At 40.0% G+C, this 17340-nt stretch overlaps 1 protein-coding gene across 1 annotated transcript in view; it reads left to right on the top strand.

Moving 5' to 3' along the window:
* The first annotated feature begins 891 nt into the window (after window positions 1–891).
* The window catches only part of RAB3C (RAB3C, member RAS oncogene family), a 134434-nt gene continuing 117985 nt past the window's right edge, over window positions 892–17340 (top strand). The window contains exons 1-2 of the mRNA XM_086868285.1: window positions 892–1017; window positions 10949–11176. Of these exons, the coding sequence (XP_086724411.1) occupies window positions 994–1017; window positions 10949–11176 (252 nt within the window). The 5' untranslated portion in view covers window positions 892–993. The remainder of the gene's footprint in view (window positions 1018–10948; window positions 11177–17340) is intronic.

Here is a 17340-nt window from a genome sequence, read left to right as displayed (position 1 = left end):
GCACAACGCGGAGCTGCCCGACCCTGTTTGTCAACGATCGGACAAAAGCCAAGCAAGCCAGGAGAAAGGAGGACAGCGGGATAAGGTGAGGAGACAGCCCAGGAACTGTCACTGTGCACAGCAAGTGCTGTGCTGTGCTGACCAGCAGTCCCCAAGCTGAAGGGCGCTCGGCCACTCAGCCCCAGCGCTGGCTGTGGGCCACGGGGCCCGGCCGTGAGAACAGGACCAGCCCGAATGCGGGACCGGGATGACGGGGTGGGAGCGGGATAACGGGGAGGGAGCGGGATAACGGGGCGAGAGCGGGATAACGGGGAGGGAGCGGGATAACTGGGCGAGAGCGGGATAACGGGGAGGGAGCGGGATAACGGGGCGGGGGCGGCCCCGCGGCGCGGAGCATGCCGGCGCGTCCTCCCCCTGCCCGCAGAGGGCGCTGTGCTCCGCCGTGCCCGCGTGTGCCCGCTCCGCTCCACCCAGCGGCTCCCCGAGCGCCGCTTGCGCTCCCCGGGCCGGCGCTGCTGCTCCTGGCTGCGGGCGGTCGGGCCGGGACGGCAGCGCATCCGCCGAGTCGACGGTGCCTGCTCCGCCCGCTCCGTCTCTGCTTTCCGCCTCAGCACGAGCACAGCGCGCCGCGCCCCCGCCCCACCAGGGCGCCCCCTCTCCCCGGCCCCGCCGCCCTCTGCGGCCCCGGTAAGAGACCGCGGAGCTCCACGCTCGCCGCGCTGCCCGCTCCGGCCCCGCCCACTCGCGGCCTGGCGCCGAGCACCCCGGGAGCTGTAGTCCCTTCTCTCAGAGCCGAGGGCGGGGGACCCGGACAGAAGGACTACGACTCCCGGGAGGACACGCGAGCGAGGGCGGGGCGGGCCGGGGGCGGAGCGGGGACAGCTCCGGTGCTGATCTCGACGCGGGTTTGCCGGCAGAGCCCGGGCGGGCGGCGGCGGCTGTCGGCGTGCGGGAGCGAGCGGCAGCGGGCGGGCGGCGGGGCCGCGCCCGGCGATGAGGCACGAAGCGCCCATGCAGGTCGGTCCCCAGGCCGGAGCCGGGCGAGGGGTGAGGCGGGCGCGGTGCAGCTGAGAGCCGGGACGGGGCAGGAGCCCCTTCGCCCGGGCCGCCGGGCCGGCTCTGCTGCTGCGGGTGGAGGGTGAGGACTCCCCGTGCGTATGAGGGACTGGGCCGTGTGCGGCGGGTCGTGTCCCCGGGAGGGAGCGCACGTCGGGGGGCAGCCGGGCCGCGGGCGGGTCCGAGTCACACTCGGGCACATCGAACGGCGTTTTTCAGATAGTGCCCCTGGAGCGCCGGTCGCAGCCCTCCGGGGAGTGACTGGCTGTCGGGTGCTGGATGATGAGCTGTACCGAGTGCTGCCCAGGTGCGCAGGAAGTTGGCACGATGCCTGTGTAGTCATGGAGCAGTTGTCCGCCGACATCGGGGAGAGGTGGCTCGTGGCTAGAGCTGGGGGTAGCAAAGAGGGGCCCCTTTTCAGCAGTTATTATGTAGGGAAAGATGTAATAGCACTGCATCAGCAGATGCCAGACAGATACAAGTTATGTTATGCAGAGTTTTTAGCAGTTTCTGGGTTGTTGTCTCAAAACATTTTTTGCTGGTGAACTGTATTCAGTTATTAATTGTGGCCTGTTTTGTAATCCCACACAGGAGCTCTGGAGACCCCAGAATGCATTTGAATATATGATTCGTTTTTCAGTAGAAAAGCGTATTGGTAACAATCATTTAACAATCAAGCGCAAAGAGCACTTTTTCAGTCTGTTATGATTTAAGTTATGAACTGCAACTCTGTTAGCTAATGTTTTTCATGCTGGGTATCTACTTGGGCAGTAATACAATTCAGGCTAAGGGAAGATCTACAACCTTTTGCCTGCTACATGTATGTGTCAGAAATGTTTATGCGGTATTTTCCATTTATTCACGTTTGTTGGTCTACTGAAGACACATTTATTATCTATTGGCTTTGGAGAACATTTCATTAAAGGAAATTTTGCTAGTAAAGGGAGATAACTGTAGAGTGGTTTCCACTATATTTGACATATCTGACAGGTTATTAAATTCACCAAAGTTCTTAAATAATTGTGGAAACAAAATAGTAATGCAACATTAAAACAGAATCTAAAGAAAGGAGAGTTCAGAAATTAAAAAAACAATAACAAGAATAAATCTTTACATGACAATCAGAGAACAGCTTCTTGGTTTTTATCCAGATTGTCAGAACAAATGGAATTATTGTTGAACATAATTGAGTAAAAGTCAGCAGAAATGCAGCCTCAAAATGAAGAGAGACAGCAGAAAGCTATAAAACCCCAAATAAATTCCATTTTTTCAAGACTGCTGACATGGTCAAACAGTGTCTACAAGCGTATCACATTCAAAATTATAATAATACACATCTGTATTTTTCCAATATATGAAAATGCAGTCTGGAACACTGAGTTTGTTTCTCAGTTGTAGTTTCTGCAGGTTTTGGTTTTTTTTGAATTTTCTTCTACTTACATTATTCCCAGCATACCTGTATATTATTCTTATTAGTGGTTCCAGTAAAACAATTTTCTATTGTGGATTCTTCTTCTGCAGAATCCTTTGTTTTCCCACATTAGGACGGTTGAACCATGTTCAAACAGGGTTTAGACTGGCTGAACTAATTGCTAGATTTGTTTTTTTTAGCTATGTGATTTTCTATTACATGAAACGAATCTTCTGTTGCTTCTTTCCGCACACCAATTTGTAACAGTGTTACAGAGCTACCATCTCTGAATTGTAGAGCAAGAGTAAGAGTGAAAGTGCATGTCTTTTGATCCCATCAAAAACAACTCGGAAGAGAGTAAAAGCTTTTAATTTTTTACATTTCCATCATGCAATAATTTAAAAGAAATCTAAAGTATTAAAACAGTTTAGCAGGATGAAAAAAAGGGCCTGAGTCCTGTTGCCATCTTTCTACGTTGGTGAGTTCTTTGTTTCAATCTCAAGCTCATGTAATATCTCTGAAGACAGGAAAGGCCAACAAGTACCAGGAAAACAGTCCTTCCAGGAAAGAGTTGCCTAGTGTAAAAGTTTGCTGCTGTCATCTGCTGCATGTAACTGAATCTGGATCACAATTTTTTCATTATTTTACTATTTTTCATTATTTTAGCCATGTTTTCGAAGAGAAAAATTTTTTAGGAGTGCCTATGGGTATGGAGGGATTTTTAGTTCAAAAGTGATGAACTTTCTTTACTGTGAAACACTGAATTCTGTGTAGTTTCTGCATATTGTTTTAAGAATTGGTCTGAATTACTTGAGAGGTCTGTATATCTTTCTCAGTAATGTCCCTAAGGCTTTCATGATACTTTCAAAAGTGCAGGTTCAGTGGGAAATTCTCAGGGATTCATGCACCAATTCACTCGCTTCTAGTTTCACTCCTTGTCTGATTGTAGAATGCAGATCTTCAATGCAGCTGCACTTTGCCAAATTACAAAAAGAACTGCAGTTTGGATAACCTGTTTTTAGTGTTTATTAGAGCATATGGACATTAAGGGTGGGTGGCAGATTGTAGAAAATGCTAGATCTCTAGAGATACTTTCTTCCACTTGCCAGGACATCAGATCATTTCAATGGTGGCTGAGGGGAGAAAAAATTAGGAAGTGGGAAATAATTTGTAAATTATCTCCTTTTCCAAGGAAAGAAATGAAAAACAAAATTGCTAGTTTTTCATATCCTGTTGTCACTTACAATAGGTATGTCTAGACATCCAAACACAATGGAGAAGGGCAATAACAAGCCAAAATGCTGCTTACAGATATATAGTTATGATAAAGAAGTTATGATAAAATTCTGATGAAAAATGGACAATCAAAGCTATTAGATACAGGAGTTTTCATGGCAATTCAGCTCTTATCACTCATAAATGACTAAATGACACTTAGACATAAATGACTAAATAAGTCAGTGTTAGTTCATTCAGTGACAAGCACTGGAGTATTAGAGCCTGCCAAGCCACTAAGTCCACAGAGAAACTTATATACACCTTTTAGTTAACCGGTCTAGCCGCATCTGGAGTCTGTAGTCCTTCTTCTGTCACTTCCCCCTTGTGGAAGCTTGATCCCTTGCTGGTTAGATACTTACTGACCTCCAGCTTAGAGGCACTCATGGCTAGTTTATACTATTGATAACATCCAATGCTTCTGTATACATCAGTCCAAATAGTTCTCATTGCATCATGACCACATTACTAGCCAGAGAAACAACTCATGTTTTGTTTACTGTGTTTTTTTTGTTTTGTTTGATTTTGTTTAATTTTTATTTCTGCCATGAGATAAACTCTTCTTTCTTCTGATCTTCCTGTTAACCTTTCCAGGTGTTTTTCCATTTGAACTTGGGAACACACTTGATCAGAATTGTCATTAATGCTGTCTCACCAGTGCCCTAGACAGTGGCATTAGTATTTTACTTAGTGTCTTAGCCTAATGCAGCTTCTCTGGCAAACACAAAGGTACACAGTCTTTCCTAGTCTCATGACCCTGCGTGCTGTACTAAATAGAGTAAATGGCAGAAGGCTTTAGCCATCTCATTTTCATTCTTTCATATTCCCTGGTAAATCCGAATTTATTTCTCCTGGAGTACCTTGGCTGACACAGCTTTTATTTTTTCTTTTCATAGCTGCACTATTTTGGTGGCCTCCTAACATCCTGTTTTATACTAACCCACTTTCAGTTCTATCTTAGGTTTTACCACTATTTGAAGAAGGGGTGTTTTGCATGATACCTAGAGTGGGAATTAGAAATATGTTTCTTAAGCTACCCTTTTCATAGACAAAGTAAATTTACGTTAAAAAAAGAGAAATGAGGGATAGTTTGCTTGCTCAACACAAGAATCCAGGTGTTAGAGCCTTGCCAAAACTCTTTTTTACTCATGTTACATTCTACTGTCCTGGGCAGCTCCTGGCAGTGTGGCCATATACGTGCTGGTTTTGCTGATATGAAGCAAGTAGAGCTTCTTGAAGTGTTTTAGACCTCACATCTCAGTATCTTCTTGGTATTCCCCAAGTTCACATTTCAGTGTTCTGCTTAAAAAAACCCTTTGCATTTTTAGCTACATGTTTCTAATTGGGCTGTGATACATTTACACATATACATGATTCTGACCTCATAATACCTTGAAGCAGATAAGCCTTTCCTGATGCTGCCAAGTACATTAGTTTACAAGCTGTGCTCTGCAGATGGCTGGCAATCAGTAAATTCCAAATAAGTGGCCAGTGCATTGTCTATTGAACTCTGTAAATTCTTATTAATTGGTTAAAAAATAAATGATAAAGATTTGTGAGAATCAGCTGTGGTCTTCATCTTTGGATATCAATGTGTTTGTTGAGATCACACCAAAAATACAAGAGAGTAAGCAGCTTGCCCAAGATGTAGAAAAGAAGAAAATAAAAGTCATAGGATGCCTCTAAAAGAGAAGATTAAAATCCAGTCCCTAGGTTAGTCTGATATTTTACCTCAAAAGTAATTAAATTCTTCATGATTGGGTCACAGTGTTCTTATACATAAGGATTTTGGTAACATTTTAACTACTCTGATGATGTAAGTTGATCTATACTTGAAGGACAATTATGTGCAGTGAGTGTCACTCACTTGAACATCCTTCATACAGTTTAATAAGTTACAGTCATTGATTTTTCCATTGTATTCTACTGTTTCAATATATTTTACAAAAGACAGAAAGATCACCTTGCAAAAGACTGTATATGCGGGAAACTCCATTTTTACTAAGACATCAGCTAAAGTCAGCTGCAGTATAGAAAGAAATAGAAGTGATAGAAGAATAAATAGAAGAATATTTATACCCTATATATAGGAAAGAAACATTTTTCTTTCCACTGGAACTATGTGTGTATAAACACTGGTCAGTCAGTGCTGTTTCACTCTCATCTGACTGAAGTGATCTATTAAAAAGGACCTCAGTTACCCCACTTTCAGGGGTAACTGAGGTCCTTTTCAGGGAGGGCTGTAACAACACTAGACAGAAAGAGAGTGTTGCACTTTGAAACAGCTTTAAGTTCGCTGATCAGTCTCTATCTATCATCACTGTAAATAGAAGCAAGACATTTTCTTTGGACTTAATGCCAATTTTCTCCTTTAAGACATGTCTGTTAACAGAATTTTTAAAAGAAAACAACAAATTTGCTAAAGGTGGGAAGGAATGAATCTCAGTGTTTTTAATGTCAGGTTTTCTTGCCTTTTGCACCATATTTTCCAGGGGAAAAATCATCCTGCACTAAGCATGCAGAATGGGGTATGCGTGTAAGTACAAACTAAAATTGCGTGCAGGCCAGGGAGGTCACAGCACCCTGCGCTGCTGAAGTAAAAAAGCTGTTCAAATTGATTCTGCCAAAGAATGAGGCCTGCCAAGGCCTAAAGAATCACATTGGCAAATGTTTTGTTATGATCATGAAGGTGACACAGTTTCAAACACAGTGTTCTGGCATTTGTTCTTAACCCTGCTCTATGTTCACCTCTTCTTTTGGAATCAAGGAAATAGCTAAGCATGAAACTTAGAAAGCACATGGGTCTGAATAGAAAATTCTGCTTAATTATTAAACTTGCCTGTGCCCTTAAATAATCCATGTTTAAGGAGTTTAGAGATGTGCTGTAAGCAGGGAAGCATACAAAGCAATCCTTTGTTTGTCTTTGCACTATATTCAAATTGGCAACATAACTCCTGGCTTTGATGAGGAGCTAGCATCTGAGATCTCCTGTGTATAGGCTTTCTGTTCATTGTCTTGAGCTTAGACTTCTCAGTCGACTCTCAAGTCTGTCCTAAGTCCTCTAGGAAATGGCTTGAGTCTGCTTTTGATGCTAATGAAAATAACACTGTGGATTTTCTCTTCAATTTTAGTAAATAAGGGCAAAATTGTACTGAAGAGAAAACTCAGTGTGTTTTGTTGAAAACAAATGCTTGTTTAATATATCCATTTAACCTTTGAGATAAGATATCTTGTCAAAATAAAGGTATGCATTTTACTTTACTGGAAACAAAATATCTTAACGTTTGTGAGGTTTATGTGGTTCTCATCCATGTATGAAGTGTTTAGATATAGGTGGGAACACAGTATTACTAGTGATTGCTTCCAGCATAATTTCCAAAGGCAGAACATAGCATCATCATGATCTTCTTCATATTTTACAAAGACCTCCAATTGTAGGGACAAGTACTGTCAGGAGTGAACTGACATATTAATACCTTGGGAAATGGATTACAGTGCATTCCATACTTAATTTTTAAGTCAGCAGCTTGCATTTAAGAAAGAGAGGCATTACAGGCTTATTCAAAAAGTTCAAGAGATCCAAGCATCTGTATTTCCCTTACAGTCAGCAGAAATACAGATATTCCTTTAGTGTATCATTTAGATTGTGAGCATAATTTGGATTGTGCTTGGAAGAATTTGTCTCCTTGCTTGCCACAGAAGGAGTGAGTTTGGGGAGTCTTAGCAAATGCAAAATGCAGAATGGCAAACACTCAGCAACTCCACAGAGTTTTTTTACACTAGTGTGGGCTCATTTGGGTTTTGGATAGGAGAAAGGATCACTATCAGTAGTCTAGGAGACTGGTTTGCTAAGCTAGTCTCTCCAAACAGTTTCAATTATTACCTCACTAATCCTCTTGGAGAAATCAGTCCCTTCCTATGCCCTTCCTAGGCATTTTTTATCATCCTGTAATAAGCAGACGTACTCCTGCCCCTGAAATAAAAACAGCTTTGAGTCTATGTTCAGCATGCCTGTAATTCTGCCTATGATACTGCAAGTAATGACTCCATAAGTTTATGGCACAGTGAAGGTGTTGGGCTTTTTACTTTTTTTTGTTTTCAGAAATGTTAAGGAAACTGCTGCATGAGTAATGCATATAACTGCACATAATTTAGAGGAACACTGAAATTTCTGTGGGTAAAGTCTGTATTTAAAACTATCCACAGGAAACACATTATTACTCAGGAAGGCTACACAATGTACGTGGTTTAGCAGGACTATTATTAGAATCCAGGTCTCCTGGTTTCTCTGCTCATTGAATCACGCTGTTTCTGAAGTGTTAGGCACTAAAGTACATGGGGATGAGTTGGAAGCTTCATAGAACTTAGAGCAGCAAATGGATGAAAGCTTAAACCTCTTTTTGTAAATCTTAAGCTGGTTGAAGAAGCTATGTGAAAGGCTTCCTAGGAGATAAAGTCAGGAAAGAATATGATATTCCTCCTTGCTACAAGGGGTAACTACTGCTTTCAGCTGCAGCACAACAGAGGGGAGCCAGAGGGGCAGTGGAACAGGCAGCTGTAGCAAGACATAGTGGTCACACATATGACACCCACAGGCACTGCAGCCTTTGGTCTGATAGAACTTATTGACTTGTTGTTGCAAACTCTATGCAATATCAGCATGTCCTGTGTTATATTGCTTTGTAGTGACTTGTGAGTAAGACTAATTAAATCAATATTTGATTTCCTTTTTCTTGTTTTCTAAGAAGCAAAATACCCCCAAATAGTTATACAATACGGGACAGTAATGAAAGTTTCTGTCTTTTCAACAGAGATAATAAAGCTGAAAGATTAGTAATGTGTATGCTTGATACTATCCAGCTTTTCATTCTAAAGCTTCTTTCTTGCATACCTGTTGAATAAGTGAATAAATATTAAGCCCAATACCAACATTCAGGTTGCAAACGTGTAGGTACCCAATACTAAATTTAATGAAGAAGGTAATTCTGAAATAAAATTCTGAAATCAAACACTCCCTACTGAGTTTTTGCTATAAATCAAATTTATATAAAATATAAAATCAAATATATTTAATATATAAATATAAATCTGACACTAAATTTTCTAGTAAAAACTTGCTACTTCCAATGTCTTTTTCAGAACTTTTTGTCCCCACTCCTATATGCCTCTTCAGTAGCCCAAAGAAGCTGTCATGTTTTTGGTGCTATGAGATAGCAGAATTATCTAAACCAATTATACAGTAACTGGAGTTTTGCTGAGAGTGTGGGTTAGTGCACAGCTGTCACCTTGGTTCCAGTTGTCCTTTCTGATTGCCCAAATGCATTCTGAGATGCCTAAATTAGAAAGCTTTTACATGAGCTGCTTTTCTGTAAGCCTTTATGTTAGGTTATGGTGTCTATCTTTTCGTCTTAAATGAGCATGCAAAAGTGTTGTTCTTACAGTAATCATATTCAAAAAACTTTCACAGGCTCTCAAAATACTTGATCATTTTTGTTAAAAACTCAGCTGAGACATTCTAAGTTCTTTATCTTTGCCATTTGTTTTTGAGCAACCTAGGTAGAACTTTGGTCAGGTTTTCACCCTAATCTCTGCAATTTTCATGAAAGCCTAAGGTGTACTTTTTATAACTGGAATCTGCGATCTTTGAAGTCTCTAGATCAAAATAGGTTGCTCTTTAACAGTATTCAGTAATCTGTGTTTATTCAGGTGTTTTATATGGATTCAAAACTGTATTTTAAGGACTCAAATTTCAAAACGTTGATGTCATCCACCAGGACCACAGTTGGGAGATGGGCCACTCCAAACATCAGCAAAGCCAAGTACAAGGTCTTAGACCTTGCGCTGGGGCAATCCCAGCCACACCCACAGGCTGGGCAGAGAAGTGATTGAGAGCAGCCCTGGGGGGAAGGACCTGGGGGTGGTGGCTGGTGAAAAACTCACCATGAGCCCACAGTCCTTTTTCACAAGGAAATCCTGGGCTGCATCCAAAGCAGCATTGGCCAGCAGATTGAGGGAGGGGATTCTGCTCCTCTGCTCTGCTGAGACCCCACCTGGAGCACGGCATCCAGCTCTGGGGTCCCCAGCAGGAGGACAAGGAGTTGTTAGAGCAAGGCAGAGGAGGGCCAGCAGGTTGCTGAGGGGACTGGAGCACCTCCCTGTGAGGATAGGCTGAGCGAGTTGGGGCTGTTCAGCCTGGAGAAGAGAAGGCTGTGGGGACCTCACAGACACCTTCTGGTATCTGAAGGGCCCACAGGGAAGCTGGAGAGGGACTCTCTGACAGGAACTGGAGTGACAGGGCAAGGAGGAATGGGCACACACTAAAAGGGGGGACATTTATATTAGATACTAGAAAAAAAATATTTACTGTGAGAGTGGTGAGACAGTGGCACAGATTGCCCAGAGAGGTTGTATCCGGATGCCCCCGCCCTGGTGATGTTCAAAACCAAGAAGATAAGGCCTTGAACAACCTGATCTAGTGGGAGGTGTCCCTGGCAGCAGGATTTGGACTAGATGATCTTTAACACCCCTTCCAAACCTTAATATTCTATTACTCTAACTGCCAATTATGATGATGTTGCATTAACATAACAAATGTACTAGTATTGGAAAAAAATCAAGACAGTATTTCAGAGGTGTATATACTCACTATTTAATGGTATGAGAACTAAAAGATGGTAAATGAAAAATGCTTTGAGTAAGTTTATAGGCATGGCAAAAGATAGCAACATATTTACAGTAAAATAAATGGTTCAAGAATTTTATTAGATGTAAAACTTACTAAGCTTCTGTTTGGAAATATACCTGCTGTGTCAAAATGAAGAACTGGTCTCTTCTCTCATACAAATGAACTTTCACTGCATTTTCACCATCTATTCATCACATTTTCTGAAAACAAATATTCTTAGAGATATATTCAAGAGCTGTCCTGGATTTTTAGAATTATTTTTTGTTGTTATTTTAGTAACAATTACCAGTCATTTTTACATCCTCTGTTGCTACCAGAACTACTACTAGATACAAGAATCACAAAAAAATTAGATCTCTGTGAATTTCTTGAAGTTCACATTGAAGCATACACATGACTAATCTTTCAAGAAGATATTCTTCTTGAGTTTCATTGATACCAGGTATGAAAAACTCCAATAAAATCTATCTTTTTAAGATAAAAGAGACAATAAGATATTTCTTTTTTATTTTGAATTACAGATGGCATCCGTTCAAGATTCCAGATATGGCCAGAAAGATACATCTGACCAGAACTTTGATTACATGTTCAAACTGCTCATTATCGGCAACAGCAGTGTTGGAAAAACCTCCTTTTTGTTCCGATATGCTGATGATTCCTTTACATCTGCATTTGTAAGCACGGTTGGGATCGACTTCAAAGTAAAAACAGTTTTCAAAAATGAGAAAAGAATTAAGCTACAGATTTGGGTAAGCTAAAAAAATAATTCTGTGAATTAAGCAAACTGTAGTAGTTTTGATAGCATTTATACAACTGAAGGTTTGCATTGAATGCCATAACCTTTACATATTCAGAGAGAGCATAGGAATGAAATAGCAGTTAATAATTTCTTGTATAGTTTTCTATTTTGAATATTAGAATGTAAACAGTATTTTAAAGGTATTGAATTACAGTTCTTTACCATTAATTCAATTCCTTTTGGAAATAATACAGGTTGAAACATATTAATATCTATGCAGTGAGCTATTAAAGACTATTGAAAGTGATACATGCTATATCAAAGTACCTTGAAATACAAATTTTAGGGTCTGGTGTCTTCCCTTAAAAAGTTATAAATTCATATAGGAGCTATAACAATGGATGCATAATAGAAGGTGTAATTTTTTGTTTTGTCATCCTGATCACCTGAAACATCTTCCATCTTCTGCTGAAGAAGGAAACTTGTGCAAAGAGATAGTTCTACCCAGGCATAAAAACTCCCTCATTCCTTGTCTATACCTTAGAGTCAGTAGAAAAATGCCCAGTGGGAAAAATGAGATGCCAGGGAATAGGTTTCCTTTTTCACAACCTCTCATCAAAATGAAATGATAGCCAAAACTTATTTCATAGAATCATAAAATATCCTGAGCTGGGAGGGACCTCACTTCTGGCCCTGCACAGGACCAACACAACAATCACTTCATGAGCCTGACAGTCCTGTCAAAAACTTCTTGAATTCTGGCAGACTTGCTGCCATGACCACCCATGAGGCCTTGGGGAGCCTCTTCTAACACCCAACCACCATCTGGGTGAGGAACCTTTTCTTAATTTTCAGCCTAAAGCTCCCATGACACAGCTTCATGCCATTCTCTTGGGCTCTGTCACCGATCATAGAGACAACATATCAGTGCCTGCCCCTCTTGCCCTCACAAGGAAGCTATAACTGCAATGAGATCCCCCCCTCAGTCTCCTCCAGGCTGAACAGACCAAGTGACCTCACCTCATCTGGCTTCCCCTCAAGACCTCTCACGACCCTTGTGCTTCTTTGGATGCTTTCTAAAACCTTTGTGTCCTTTTTGTGGTGCCCAAAACCACACACAGGACTTGAGGTGAAGCTGCCCAGGGCATGATGCCACGGAGTGGCTACCTAGAACAGAGGCTAGACAAGGTTAGGAGAGATAAAGCTGGTGTTTATTAAAGGCCTTCAAAAGGTGCATCTTGGGCAGACAAAAGCCTCCCAAGAGGCCACACCCAAGATGGATGATGGTCATGATTTTTTTCAGATACAAGTTTGGTCCATTTACATATCAGGAATTAATCCTCCAATTACAGATTCAGGTAATGAAGTCATATACCCCCAATTTCCTCTCCCCCAACTCACTTTTGCTTATTCTTTTGGTGCCCTTGAGCTTCAGGCCTAAGGGAATTGTTTTGTCTGACCAAAATGTGAAGACAATAGCTAACATTCTATATAAAGAGTTTTAGAGTTATACACTAAAGCAGTATACAATTTGAAAAATATGAAAGCTACAATTCTAAGGCATTATTCCCTCCGAAGCCACAATTCCTCTAGGCCAGAGGAATGCAGAGCAGAGCAGGACAATCCCTTCCCTTGCTTGGCTGTGCCTGGTGCACCCCAGGATACAGTTGGATTTAGGACAGATTCACTGATGCTTACACCCCTCATTCCTGGGTGAGAGGGTGATACTAAAAGGAGAGGGAAGAATAGCAAGACCTTTAGTAATGTGGAGCTAAAGCTTCAGCACTTCCTGGCGTGCTTGAGGACTCTGAGCAGTGTTGCCTCTGTTAGACATTTGTAGGAGCCTTAAACCTCAGATTTTCTTTTTTTTTTTCTTATGAATACAAATAATTTAAAATTTGTTTAATGATGGACAGCCATTAAATCTCAGAAAATCTTGGTTCAAATCTGACCAGTTCATCAAATAAATTGAATATTTTCTTAATATAGTACAGTGGAGAATTTCCCAGGGTTCTCTAGACTTTATCTCATTAGGCTTCAGCCCTTGGTATCTCCCCCTCTAGGAACTAAAACATAAGCTTTTTCTTCTTGCCTCTCAACCTTTTTAAGCTTATTTATTTTAAGCTATTGTGATTAGTATAACAGTGGTAAATGCGAGGTACCTATATATCACATGAATATTACATAAAAATATCACCTCAATAACATGCTGGTTTCATTTTAGTAGTTTAATGCTGGAGATCTCATTGACATAACCTTATTATTTTTTTTATAATGGAGCAATAATACTGTGTTCATATTACAGTTTTTACAGTTCTTCCTTTAATCAACAAGTAACCATTGCAGTAGATTTTATTGTTCATATCTTTCCTAGCAAAAGCAGCAATGTTAGTTTACAAGGTTGTCATGTTAGTTTGACACCGGTATATCTTTTGCCGCTCCATGTCACAAAAACGTGCTTAGCTCAAAGCTGTCCAGTGATCTATATGTGTTCAGGTCACTGCCATAGATGGGATGTAGCAGCTGCATTCCTTCCAGTTCTAGTAAAATTTGCATGGCATTAATATCAGACTTCAAGCAGGCTCTGAAGTTAAGAACAAACTGTCCGAACAGTTCTTTTCAAAAAAACTTGCAACCAAAGTGATTGAAACAAACCCAGTGCTCCTCAGGAAAGAGGAAGCAGAGGCTCAGAGCATAGAAGAGACCTTCCTGCTTTGTGAAGAGTCATGTGCCAGGATGTAGGAATAGAGACAAGACTTCAGATTACACTTTCATAGAAAAGGGTTTTATCCAAGCCAGCACTGCATCTTTATTTTGTTGGTGGTTGGATTTTTTTTGTTTGTTTGTTTTTTTCACTGAATTTCTAATGCCAATTCTTAAAAGGCCTTGTCATTGCCAAAGTAAGTCAAATTGCAACAGCTCACTTATAGCTGTCTGTGCTTTTTAGATGGAGTGTTCTGTGTTGGAGCATTGTGTTGCAGTTAAGCTTGCTAGTAAATCCTTTGATTGTTGCACCTCTGAGACCTTCAATAAAATCAGTAAGGAATCTCAGAAAGTTATTCTAGCACATAAAATCTGAAATAGAGCACTATTACCCTGTCTCCTAAGTTATAACCAGAGCAGAATTGTTCTTAATAGGCATTGTCTGTATATGTGACTTGTGTCTATATTATAATTTGTTATTTTTATTGGTAATGCAAATAAGTTTCTAAAATGAATTGTTCTCTTGCAATATTCTTTCCATTTCATATTTATTCATTTATTAATTTATGAAAGGTTATATTAGATAGAATATAAAATCATACTGAGTGAATCATAGTGAGTTGTGATTTGATGTTAAATCTGAGTAGAATCATGAGGTTATAGTACTTGCATGAAATTATAACACTTCCCTCAAAATCAGTGACCAACTATTTGGTGGCATCATGTGATAACTGATGTTCAGTATATCTGAAATAAAATATTACTGAAAATCTCACAGTTTTGTAAACTCAGTAGACTGGAAATGCAACTTTAAAATGTATTTTGAATGACAAAATCAGAACTGAATTACTTTGTCATGCACTTATGTGAAGAAATACATGGAATAATGCTGCTCTGCTATTCTTGCTTGACAATAAAATGCAGAACAATGTAAATAGTAATGCTGTTAAGTCACTTAAATTCCCTATCTAGACACACAATCAATCCAATACAGTTTTTCCTGTTAGAATTTTGTACATATTCTTCTAGGTTAATGTTCCTGTTTAATAGTACTTTCAACAAGATTCTTTGTGTTCAACTTGAAACCTGTTGGAGCTTGCAGATTCCACCAGAAGAAGATTCTCACATGCTTACCAGTGAAGGCTACAAGTTTGTTTAAAGTCAACGTGGGCACTCAAGGAAGCAGGGTCATTATTTAATAATAAAATTCACAGTGTATTATCACAGATGAACTAGGAAGAGTTATCAGATTGAGGTAGCTGGTCTTTACATAATGGGATGCCCTGCAAGTCTTAAGGTTTTTCTTGCTTGGAGGCAATACTGTCTTATTCTTGAACTGTCTTCTTTCATTTTTCAAGTGAGAATTTTTCAGGAAGGATGGTGCTCCATCTAGTTCCTGCTGTAATGTCATTTTAAAATGGTCAGAAAGACCTTGCTGGGACCACTGTAACATTTGCTTCTTTTCCTTCTGAACCAAACGTCTTCTTTCCACAATATTTACCACTGGAATTGAAAGCAGTTCAGAGTTCAAGTGGTATATTGATTAGTGGTAGCACATTACCCTGTCATAGGACCACCATCTGGCCCTGAAATTTTGTTTCACAGCACATTATAAGTGTGACAATCTGCTATGGACATTAGAAAGACAGAATATTAACATGTCTCTTACTTTTTAGAAGACAGGAATAAAAAAAAAAATGTACTTTACCTAAAAAGGTATTGATTTCTCCATTGAAATGATACAAAAATTTTGTAAAGAGAAGTTTGTATGCAGCACATACAGACTCAGCATAAAACCTATTAAAGGGTTTTAGGATGTTTTGAAGTGTAAAATAATAAAAATTAATATATTTTTCCTCCATTTGGTTTGATTGAGTAATATTAAAGGAAGGAGCTGAAACCAGAAGGCTATAAATTTTTCTTACTTTCAAACTTAGATTGAATTTTTAAAAAATGTTTTCTCTATTAATTCAGACAAAAATACATTGTAACTTAAATTATTAAAAGCTCAAAGGTCTGAAAATCAGAAAATAAAAATAAGAAGCTTTGAAATCTATCTGCAGCTGAGGTGCTACAAAGCTTTGCATTCTTTTGTCAATGGTATAATACAAATAACAGCCAGTAAGAGTTTATGGACAAATTATAGGCTTACTTGGACAGTAGAATTTGTTAGCTAACATGTCAAAATAAACCACAGAATAGGGAGAAAAAAATAAGGAAAAATAAATTCCAGATACTGGCTCTTAGAAGAAAGCATAAAATTAGCAAAGTCAGGTCAACACATCTAAGTGACAGTTTATCCATACCTCATCTTCATCTCATTTTTAAAATTTACTTGACCAGAAGTCTCAGTGATTTCAAATTGATTTCAGTACAAATTTTGTCTGAGGAATAAAGTATCAAGTTTTTCCTCTCTGATCGATTTATTGCACAAGAGTTACAGCTTCATTCATACAGCCATATCTGATTGTACACTTTGGAGCAAATATCAAAAAGGAACACTGCACTGCCTTTTGCTGCTTAGATGGCTTTTCCCTGGGACTAGCCATAGGCTTCAAGGACTAGGTGCAATAATCACATAGAAAGATAACCCCCTAGAGAAGAGAAGAGCTGCTTGTGTCAGCATATTGTTCTCAGAAATGCCTGTGACTGTTTCATTTGATACCCAAAATGTTACTTCCTTCACATCAATAGCTTCTATAAATCATCACAGGGCTTAGGGACTAAGTGAGGACTAGGTTTTATAAGCTGACTGAGAAAATGCAACGTCATCATTCAATAACTAAAACTATTGTAACTGTTAAAAAATCGATAAATAGTTGGCACCTGATTTTTTTCTCTACAAGCTTTCTATCAGTCTTTTAGCAGCAAATAGAATTCACATAAAAAACCAATAGGCTGGGGGCAGGGGAGGGGGGTAGAAGGGTCTGTAGGAGCACCAACATGCATGAGAATTGCCTTGATAGTGAAGTCTTTGGGGTATCCTGCAATAACTTAAAAGTGTAGAGGCAGTGCAATATTGCAGAAATACCCAGAAAAACTGACTGGGGCTATAAGAATCAGTCAGTTCAATAATCACTAAATACACTAGTCCAGTACAAAAATAATGAAAGCTGAAGCAATAAAAGTTGGAGGTAGGAGTAGCATGTGGAGAAAGAGGATAGCAATTATGCAAGTATTTCATCACAGGATTTTCAGATCCTGACTTTCTTATGTCTGTCTCATCTGAGTGTTTTTAATTCCTATGATAGCCATTGCAAACTATATTTTATTCTTCCTTTCTCAGTTGCTGGTGACAATGTGTAGCTGCTGCTTTGAATACACAATCTTTTAAGATGAGGATAGTAAATCTAATATTGAAAATGAAACTTCCTCATCTCAACGTGAAAATCAAGTGTGTATACTGCAATACATCAGACAAAGTGATTTGAAGAGAGTGATGTAGAATCATAGAATGTGCTGAGTTGGAAA

This window comes from Cyanistes caeruleus, chromosome Z (assembly GCF_971803275.1).
Source record: "Cyanistes caeruleus chromosome Z, bCyaCae1.hap1.1, whole genome shotgun sequence".
Taxonomy (NCBI): domain Eukaryota; kingdom Metazoa; phylum Chordata; class Aves; order Passeriformes; family Paridae; genus Cyanistes; species Cyanistes caeruleus.
This window is presented reverse-complemented; position numbering and strand designations above follow the sequence as displayed.